At 34.8% G+C, this 10,611-nt stretch overlaps 2 protein-coding genes and 1 pseudogene across 2 annotated transcripts in view; 1 reads left to right on the top strand and 2 right to left on the bottom strand.

Moving 5' to 3' along the window:
• Window positions 1-5,444, top strand: part of LOC123004004 (ankyrin repeat domain-containing protein 6) — a 24,180-nt gene extending 18,736 nt beyond the window's left edge. The window contains exons 2-5 of the mRNA XM_044397097.1: window positions 1-197; window positions 3,331-3,877; window positions 3,936-4,368; window positions 4,420-5,444. The exon at window positions 1-197 is cut by the window's left edge and continues 158 nt beyond it. Coding sequence (XP_044253032.1) covers window positions 1-197; window positions 3,331-3,877; window positions 3,936-4,368; window positions 4,420-5,155 — 1,913 coding nt within the window. The 3' untranslated portion in view covers window positions 5,156-5,444. The remainder of the gene's footprint in view (window positions 198-3,330; window positions 3,878-3,935; window positions 4,369-4,419) is intronic.
• A 751-nt stretch (window positions 5,445-6,195) lies between these two features.
• LOC123016174 lies at window positions 6,196-7,942 on the bottom strand (annotated as a pseudogene).
• An 86-nt stretch (window positions 7,943-8,028) lies between these two features.
• The window catches only part of LOC123004064 (cytochrome P450 9e2-like), a 4,712-nt gene continuing 2,129 nt past the window's right edge, over window positions 8,029-10,611 (bottom strand). The window contains exons 4-8 of the mRNA XM_044397180.1: window positions 9,648-9,883; window positions 9,113-9,599; window positions 8,616-9,063; window positions 8,302-8,568; window positions 8,029-8,257 (exon numbers count right to left, since the gene is read on the bottom strand). Of these exons, the coding sequence (XP_044253115.1) occupies window positions 8,082-8,257; window positions 8,302-8,568; window positions 8,616-9,063; window positions 9,113-9,599; window positions 9,648-9,883 (1,614 nt within the window). The 3' untranslated portion in view covers window positions 8,029-8,081. The remainder of the gene's footprint in view (window positions 8,258-8,301; window positions 8,569-8,615; window positions 9,064-9,112; window positions 9,600-9,647; window positions 9,884-10,611) is intronic.

The following is a 10,611-nucleotide window of genomic DNA, read 5'->3' on the forward strand; positions in this document are numbered from 1 at the left end:
CGGCCCTCCATTTGGCGGCGAGTGCGGGCCACGGTGCCGTCGTCAGACTCCTATTGAACGTCGCCGCCCCCAAGGAGGTCGACAGTCCGGACGGGGGCGGCTGCACCGCCTTGCAAAGAGCCGCCGCCGACGGACACGAGGAGGTCCTCCGGCTGCTGCTGGCCAGAGGGGCCGATGTAGACAAGCAAGATAGTGTGGTGAGTGAAAAAGTTACTCCGGGGGGTTACTTGGGTGCTACTGATTCGTAAAATTTTATTGGTCGTTAAGGTGGACACAGGTTAATTAAAATGTCACAAATAGTGTGGTCCAGAAAATTAAATTAGAGACTAAAAACGAGATATTTATAGATATTATAGATGATTTTCCGGTTTGTTGCTTTGAAAATAGTCAAATAATGTGCCGCCTTAAACTTGTTATTTGTTGACATTTGAATTAAATTTTAAATTGTTTGAGTTATTTTGAAGCAACCGTTATTTTGGGATGAAGAGACTGTTTGGTCACCGGAGCTGAGGCCAATCGAATTTTCATGGTTTCGCCAAATAGAGGACGAGAATTTTTGAGAAAGAATTAGAATTAGGAATTAAGTGACCATAAAATATGTTCAACTATTAGATAAATAAATAAAGTAGAAATAAATATTTTTTTAAATCCATAAATGTGTATAAACAGGAAGCAATAAATTACTATCAGAACAACAAATCATTTACTCAATAATGCTTTTGATTTGTGGAGTCGAACGCAACTTCTGAAATTATTTATTTTCATCGAAGCATTTATATGCAGAACTTTTTGTTTCAAACATTGCTGAAAAAAATGTTGAAAAATCCACAAATCAAAGCTCCATTGATCCGGCCTTCAAGATTGTAGATACAAAACGAATTACATTCAATGCTCAAAGATGTAATCTTATTAATTATGTAACACGACACCAATATTGAGATAATTAAACCATATTTAAATACTAAATGATCTACAGTCCAGCCTCGCGATATAATATATCGCTTATTGATTTATAGCCAATGATTGAAATAAATTACAGAGACTTATTCCATACTCGAATCCGCCATGATAAAAATCAAAAATGGCGTCATTTATATTGCTAGCGCCACCTCTTGTGGGCAATTAGTTCAAATTTGTTAATCTGACATTAGAGATTTGTCATTTTTGAATTTGGGCCGAAATAGAATATTTTTATTAATTGCTTGTTTCTGCGTTAAGTAGGTCGGCTTTTTCCTGTATTTTTCAGGATAAAAGGTTGTTTGAAAGTGATATTAAGTTTCGACATGATTAATTACCACATATTTATAATTTATTATTCTAATAATCCTATTTACAACCTTCTTAATTTTTATGGGTTGTTTTTATACGTCCGTTCCATTTTTAATGAGACTGAGTGTTTTTGAGTCATTATTATATAGGATTTTATAATGTTTTGTTATCGACAGGATCAGGTGTCAGTTTTTAATTAAATTTATCATAATCATACTTTGTCAATTTAATGGCGAATAAATTTAATGTGGATGCATATGCTCAGACCATTTCTTGAATAAATGGCTTATATAATTTATGTTTCATAAATAACTAGTTAACTGAAGAGAGTCCATGACATATATAACTACTATAAAATTTGTAAAACAAGCCGCCGCTAATAGAGAATAGAATCGTATTTTATTGTAAAGTGCGTTGCGATTACTTCGCTATTAAGGAGATAACTAATAAACGTAAAATTGCAAGTGCGGTATGGAAGATTATTTTTAATTAGAAACCAGTTGGTATTTAATTCTGGAACAGCTGGATACGATTTACAAAAAACAATAGACAACAAAATCATTTTTGCATTTATGACTCTATAAATTCATGAGAAATTAACGCGTTTACCTTTTATAGAAAACTAATTAGCCTAGTTCAGCATTATTTAAATTGTTAATAATAAAAAACATTTGCATTGCTCTGGATTATTATTATTTTGCAAGAACTGGTTTATTTATATAGTTAAATAAATATTTTTTGGAACGAGTACCTGTTGAATTATTTTTAGACTAACAATGTACCAGGTGACTCAAGTTCTATCCACTCCCCAAACTATTTTACCAAAAAATTTCATTGGCGGTTTTTTAAGATCCAATGGTCAAAAATGTGAAAAAAATGTTACTGTTATATTAGTTATTACGAATTCTAGATCAGTATCCAAAATTATAAAAAGCCAGTTTTTTGGTGGAAAAATTCTACCACAATTTATGAGAAAATAAGTGTTTCAAATTGTAATAAAAGCACATTAGCTTATTTGATGCATATGAAAAATTGAATTAAGCAAAAGTGCAGTAAACAATTTAAAAATTGGACAAAATGTTCTTATAATTACACTAGCCAACAAGCATTTTGTGACTGAGAAGAAAACAGTTATTTTTTGTTCAATTCTATGTGCTAAACTCAAAAATGATAAAGAAAATTCCATAGCACGTCAGATTTTAAAGTTAGGCATTTTAAGATATCATATGTAAGTATGTTCGACAAAGTCGCCGAAAAACAAAACACTTAAAATTCATTTTCTCCATTTTCATTAAAAAAAAATTCCCCCAAATTTGGGTGCCGAGCAAGGGGAAAGGTTCCACTAGGATATATTTACGATGGAAAAGAGGTACCAAGGGAGATAGGATGCAGCTATGATGCTGCTGGTTCCTGATAAGGGAAGTTAAAACACCCTACAAAAGAAAGTTAGCTTTTGCAAAAAACTCATCTACAACAGATTTATGTTAGAATCTCATTCATCTTTCAACATTGTTCTTGTTTAGTGAATAAATTAATTTCTTTCGTCGTCTATTTAATTCATTTCTATTTGAAATGAACAGTTTTTACGATAAAATTTGAGAAAACTATTTTCCTGTAACTTAAAATCTGTACGTGATGGAGAATTTTTCTTATCAAATTCGTAATTAGGGATGTTATTGTACCCTGATACACGTGCCAATTAATCAATCACATTAAAAAAAATAAAATTTGTTGGGTAGTGTTATTATATTTAAATTTTTCTAGGTTTTTCGTTTAATTGCAAAAGTTGTCGAGGTATGGATAAAACTTGATTCACTTGGTATATTAAAACACTGGTATTTTTAGAAAATTACAGATAAATAGCTAGTTGACATAGTTCAGACTTGGTAATTACACATTTCTGTTTTCCAATTAACATCGAGCTTTGCTATTAATTCTGCTTGTATTATAAGTGATTACACGTTTGGAGCAATAAATCAAAAGTTGCAGTGCGAATCACAATATCCATTTCGAGAGCAAAGTTTTTAAGTGACGCTGTTTATTAATTTTCCCCTTTTCCAGCACGGCAATAGCGCGTTGCACGAAGCCGCCTGGAAAGGCTACTCCCGTTCCGTCCGTCTCCTGGCCGCCGCAGGAGCCACCCTCTCGCGAGCCAACGCCGGAGGCTTCACCGCCCTCCACTTGTGCTGCCAAAACGGCCACAACCAATCCTGTCGGGAATTGCTCCTCGCCGGCTGCGATCCTGACATCCAGAACAACTACGGCGATACCGCTCTCCACACCGCAGCGAGATACGGTCATGCTGGAGTCACTCGAATCCTCATCTCGGCTCAGTGTCGTGTTTCCGAACAGAATAAAAACGGTGATACTGCCCTCCACATAGCTGCGGCTATGGGACGGCGGAAATTAACAAGGATATTGCTAGAGGCGGGCTGTGATAAAAGTGTGCGCAATAAACAGAACGAAACTGCTCGAGATATCGCGTTAAGGAAAGACTTGAACGAGATTTTAACTATTTTGGACGAGTGCGTGGCCAAGAAAGAGAAGAAAGGGAAGAGCAAGAAGAGGTCGAAGAGTAAAGTGAGGTTTGATCCAAAACACAACTCTGGTGAGATTCTTAAACTAAAAATTTGACAGTACTACAATTTTATAGTAATTTTTTCCAGATGTTGTCAATAGGATTGAAAGACCGCGACATTGGTCACCTTACGGGTGCCACTATTATCCAGATCCGGAAGCGTTTCCCTCCCCCCGACTTGACTCACTCCCTCAGGAGCCTCTGAAACGTGGCGAACAATACTACTTAGACTTGGCGGGGAACATTAGGAAGGGTCCAGTAGGAGTGGGCTACACTTGCTATTGTGCCCCTTTGTTCCGTCATCTGGAAGCACGTCTTGAAAGGGACAAAAGGGAGTTGCAAAGGGCTCAAGTCAGATTAGGACAAAGGGTCGCCGGTTTAGAACAAAAACTCAACAGAGGTGCCAATGGACGCCGCTCCGAGAGGGTTATATCTAATCACCAACCTGAACCTCAACTGCCACGATCCAGAAGTTTGGAAATGTTAGATAAGTTGGAAAGGGCTCCAATGCAAGCTGCAAGGTCAGTTTTGACCAATTTAAATCACCACACAGTAATTTAGTGATTTTTCAGGAGTTTGGATGAGTTGGACCCTCCTGAGGATGAGGAAACGGAACAAAGACCCTCGGTTAAGGAACTGGTTGCTCGGATTCAACAGCAACAAACCAGTGCTCAAAACAACACCGGAAACAACAGTGAGAGTAGCGATGATGAAGACATTCCCATGCGAATGACCCAGTTTAAGGGTCCCATGGGTGATTCCAATCTAGCAAGTCCTGTCCCAATGCCCAATTATGAAAACGTCCCAAATGACGCTCCAAGAAGCAGAAGCGGGGTTTACAGTCCCACTGTCATAAACACAGCTTTGGTGGACTCCAATTCGCGTTATATCGAACCCATTGTCAAAATTCAAGAGTCCAATATTCGATACAACGACACCTACTCACGAAATGCTCCCTCTACGAGTCGAGGGTTGGACCAAGAGGTTAGATATGACCCGAATTATCGTCTACACTACTACGACAATGAAATACCAACTCAAAAATATTACGACCTTAATTCGAGGTTCGCAAAATTGAGGATGTTGGATGGGGGGAAAACAGCTCTAGACGGTGCCAGGATGTTAGATTCGAGCAAAATGTTTGAAAGTACGACCAGAATGTTGGAGAATCCGCAAGACACCGCCGATAGGGACACTAATAACGATTCGGGATACTCGACAAAAGTGTACGGGAGCTCCAAGGGGAACTCCCCGAGTTTGTCGGGACAAATCGATAACGAGTGTTTAGGTGCGTCGAGTCTGGTGTAACACCAAATTGTAATTCCACTTAATGACATGTACAAATGTTTTTGGTCGAGTTTCAACGGCCGAATTTTTTACTGAGGTTGCTTTAATTATGGTGCCGTATCTTTTGAAGATTACCTGATGTATTAAAATGTACTAAGTAAGAGAATTATTTTGCTAACTTAAGAAATGTATTTCATAGAATCTATTTTCACACATCACTATTACATTCTTCATTATTTTATTTTATAGCCACTAGAATTGTTGAGAATATGTATATGTAGTATGAATAAAGTCGATATATTTTATTAAATCTTTTGTTTTTTGGAATAAAGAACAGCTTTCGACAAAAAGTGATAATATAAGGCAATTTTATACTTTCGTTCATAACTCAGATATCACAGAAATTAATTATCTGTTAAAAAAAAGTAAATTAGAAATAGACTATTTAGAGAAGCATAAGGTATTTATTTTTTCTTTCTAAACATGCAGTGAAGTAACAGCTAATTAATACTAGTTTTTTTGATTAGGTCATATTTTTATATAACATGGAATAATTCTTATCTCCTGGGTTTGAACGTAAGGTGGATGCCTTCTTGTAGAACTATGTTGGCCGTATTTGGTAGTTTGGTCTTTTTAGAGCAATATTGGCACTGTTTCGACTTATTTTTAGAAACTGAAAATTTGTCCAAAAAATTCACTAAAAATTTTTCATTGAATTCAGTGTCAAACTTTTGGGAAGTCTTGAGTATCCCGATAAATTACAAACATAGATATTATGGTGTCAAACTTTTGGGAAGTCTTGAGTATCCCGATAAATTACAAACATAGATATTATGGTTAAAAATGTTTCTCAATACGTTTTCCTTTGTGATGGTTTTGAACAAGAAAAGAACGATTATAGGCCAGAAAAGCACCTAAGTAATTTTTCCCAAATTTTTTTTTCAATAAATTAATTCGCTTACAACTTTCAAATTATTTATTTAAAGTATGTTATCACTTATCAGTTTTCCAACAGCAATCATAAAAAAGAGAGAGCAATTAGTAGAAAACAAATTGCAAGTAATAATTATTGCTACTTTATTTTTTATCTCTTCATCCTTGGCTTGAAAGTAAGTTTGATACCTTCTCTCGGAATAATGTTAAAAGCAGTTGGCTGAATAACAAATGGAATCACAGTTTGATCATTTGGTAGAATATCAAACTTTGCCAAAAGGTGAAAGAAAAGGATTTTTATTTCAAGCAGAGCAAATCTGGAACCTAAAATTGGTCTGAAAGTGATTATTCACAATTTTTTGTAAGTATATACCTATGCAATTCCTTGGGCCAATCCCAAATGGCATATATGTTCCTGGCACAATTTTGGATTTATTTTCATCACTAAATCGTTCAGGATCAAATTTTTCAGCATTTGGAAAGTACTGGGGGTCTCGGTGAATTGCAAAAATTGGAATTATTGTCATTACTCCTTTTTCGATCGTAAATAATCGTTCGTGTGGTTTGATTGGCTCGATTACAAATTCTTTGTTACATTAACGATCGGTTTGAAACCCAGGAGACCAAAGTCTAAAAATTTCTGCAAAAAAATGTAGAAAAATAAAAACAGTTGGAGGTACTCACCACACACGACTTGGTCCAGATATTTCATTGATTGTATCATGTTGTATGAAATTTTCTCTTGATTTTCTTTCAGTACAGAGTCGATTTCTTCTTGGAGTTTCTTTTGCACGTCAGAATTTACTGCTAATTCGTATGCCGTGAAACTTGCACCAACTGAAACAGTTTCAAATCCACCAAAGAAGAATAGAAGAGCTTGTGCAACAATTAGTTCGTCAGTCAATTCGATTTGTTTGCTGTTTTTCCCAATATCAGATTCCTCAGCTGCGGCAAAACCATCACTTTCGTTGCTATTATCATACTTAAGATTCCCTTTTCGAGCCTTCATCAAAAGATGAATCATGTCTGGACGAATAATTCCTTCAGTTTGCCGTTTTTTTATATTTTCCAACATAATACTTTGAAAAAATTCCGTGACTTGTTTAGGAAACAATCTGAGTTTGAAAAACTAAAAATTTAAAATCATAATTTTGTGAAAATAAAGCTGCAAATTATTACTTTAGCTACTTGGGGAAACGCTTGTGCAATAAAAATTTTAAGTACTTGAATTCCACCAAGTGATGAAGCTAGTGCTTTTCCCATTGCAAAAAAATCATTTTTGATTTGAATTAATTTTGATTCCAAACGCTGTAGTAGCAATCACATCGTTTGTAAATCTCGAAAATGCGTCTTTCATTTCAACATTCATTTGCCTCCCTTCAAAATGCTTTACGAAATTTTCAGCACACTCGTAAATCAAATGATACATATTTTTCATTTTACTGCTTGTAAATACCGGACTTAGGGTTGCTCTCATTTGTCTCCACTGTTCTCCATTTAAATTAAACAAGCCTTTACTAAGTAAAGGTTCTGTTGTATCGCTTGCGAACGGTAAATGGTCAAGAAAACTGTCAAATTGTTTAACACCAATTTGTTTAATTAATTCTAAATCTCGGATTAAAAGTGCAGGAATTGTCATTTGCATATACCCTACGTATCTACAAATAACTTGCAGATTTTTGGTCAAAATTTAATAAAAATACCTGTCATTTGGAAATTGTTTGTAAATATCGCAAGCAATTTCAATGAAGTGTTTCTTCCGAGCAATAATAGGCCACATACTTCCAATTATAGGCCATGATGACACATGAGAAATGTTTTTTTCTTCAAAAAATGCGCAGTTTTTATAAATTTGTAGAAAATTAAAACACCCAATATCACACCCAACACTACACATTTTGAAGACTGACCTTAAATTTGTTTTTATTTGATAACAACTCTCGCAAAATAAGAAAGATAAATCATTGCAAAATATAGTTTATTTTTAAAATAGTATTACACTTTAGTTAAAATACTAATAGTAATTCTTTCTGGGTCTGAATCTAAGATGAATTCCCTGTCTTGGAAGTAGAGTAGAGCTATTTGGGCAAATTTTAAATGGGATTATAGTTTTATCATTTGGTAAAATATCAAACTTTGACAAAAAGTGCAAAAATAGAGTTTTTATCTCAAGTAGGGCAAACCTCGAACCTAAAATCCATATTAAAAATACTGAAAAAAGATATTTTTTCTACCTATGCAATTTCTTGGTCCCACACCAAATGGTATATATGTTCCTGGCAAAATTTTTGCTTTATTCTCATCATTGAATCGTTCAGGATCAAATTTATCAGGATCTGGGAAGTATTGAGGGTCTCGATGAATTGCAAAAATGGGTATTTCAATCATCACTCCTTTCTCAATAGTAAAATTTCTCTCATGTGGCTTTATTGGTTCGATTGGAAAGTCCTTGTTGCAAAAACGATCGGTTTGAGAAGCAGGAGGCCACAGTCTTAAAGTTTCTTTTGGAAAAGAGATTGATAAAAAACAACATTAAAGGAATTCTCACCACATACAACTTGGTCGAGGTATTTCATCGATTGTATTACAGTGTAGGAAATTTTCCCTTGATTTTCCTGAAGCACAGAATCGATTTCTTCTTGAAGTTTCTTTTGGATGTCAGGATTTACGGCTAACTCATATGCCATAAAACTTAAACCAGTTGAAACAGTCTCAAAACCGGCTAGAAAAAATAAAAGGGCTTGAGCTAAAATCAGTTCGTCTGTTAGTTCTATTTGTTTGCTGTTTTTGCCAATTTCAGATTCCTCAACTGTGGCAAAACCATCAGTAATTTCAGTGTTGTAGTCATATTTGAGCTTCCCTTTTCGAGCTTCCAGCAAAAGGTGAACCATGTCTGGACGAACAATTCCTTCATTTTGCCTTTTTCTAATATTATCTAACATAATATTTTGAAAAAAACTTGTGGTTTTTGGAGGAAATGCCCGAAATTTAAGCATCTAAAACTCCAACTTAAAACTCTTGCCATAGTAAAACCGCAACAAATACTTTTGCTACTGTCGGGAATGACAGGGCGAGAAAAACTTTAACCATTTGAGTTGCGTCAAGCAACGAAGTTAGGGATTTTCCCATTAAATAAAACTCATTTTCAGGCTCATTCAAAGAATTGACTTGAATTCCAAACGCTGCCGTCGCAATCACATCGTTGCTAAACCTCGACAAAACATCTTTAATTTCAACATCAACGACTTTATCCCCGAAATGCTTGGTAAAATTTTCAGCGCATTCAGAAATCAAATGGTACATATTTTTCATTTTACTGCTGGTGAAAGCTGGACTTAGGGTCGCTCTCATTTTTTTCCACTCATCTCCAAGTAAATTAATAAGACTTTTGCTGAGAAGTGGTTCAATGGCTTCATTTACAAAGGGCAAATGGTCGCGAAAATTGTCAAACTCCTTTACTCCAATCTGTTTAATCAGGTCCAAGTCTCGAATTAAAAGTGTCGGTCTTGTAAACAGCAGGTAACCCACATACCTGTAAAGTATCTATGATTTTGGTGTGGCACATTTTAAAATGACCTACCTATCGTTTGGAAATTGGTTATAAATGTTTGCAGAAATTTCCACAAAGTTTTTTTTTTGAATAACAGCTGGCCACATACTTCCAACTAGGGGCCATGACGAAACGTGGGCGATGTGACGTTTTTCCCAGAAACTTGCAGGTTTTATTATCTTGTAGTAAATTAAAGCACACAGAATTACTCCCAAAATTATAGTCAACATTTTGATTAAGACTAATGTTGGAGCGACGGAAGCTGCCTATTTATAAGCGTTATCAGTTGATAAGATGATTTGCTATCCGGTTTTGTTTCAGATAGATATAAAGAAGTATAAACATCATTACTCAGCAGGCATCAGAAAATTACAGAAAAGTGCAAAAACAAATTTTAAGCCAAATAAATGTTAAAAAACATTAAACCATTCTTGTTCCTGATAAAATGATAAGATAAGCTTAGATAAGTACAATAAGTTCACGGAATACTTTAGAAAAACACTTGTTTTTTATTTTTTCATTTATTTCATTTTTTTATTACATTTTTTTATTACATTTTTAATCACGCCATCTGTCTGGGTTTGAGTGTAAGGTGGATCCCTTCCTTTGGAGTAATATTTCCATTATTTGGACTTATTTTGAGAGGAATTACTGTTTTGCAACTGAATACTAATTTAGCGAAATATTATGCGTAACTTGACAATTTGAAAGAAAAAATTTCCGGTATTTTTATAATTTTAAGGTTGGCTAGGGTGCATATTACAGCCTAAGATAAGCAATATTATTACTCCTCATGAGATTTAATGATGTGTTTCCCACCCTTTAAAAGGTTAGTAATCGGCATATTACATTAGTGATTGTGAATAAAAACATTTTAAGTTATGTTTTTTTTTCAACAATTAAAAAAATAGTGCATTTCATATCAAAGATGAGTACAATAAGTTCAGGCGATACTTAAGAAAAAAACATGTTCCTTATTTTTTCATTTATTTTA

Source organism: Tribolium madens, unplaced genomic scaffold, assembly GCF_015345945.1.
Source record: "Tribolium madens isolate multiple individuals breed KSU strain unplaced genomic scaffold, Tmad_KSU_1.1 Scaffold_1;HRSCAF=32;Tcas5.2_LG8, whole genome shotgun sequence".
Taxonomy (NCBI): Eukaryota; Metazoa; Arthropoda; class Insecta; order Coleoptera; family Tenebrionidae; genus Tribolium; species Tribolium madens.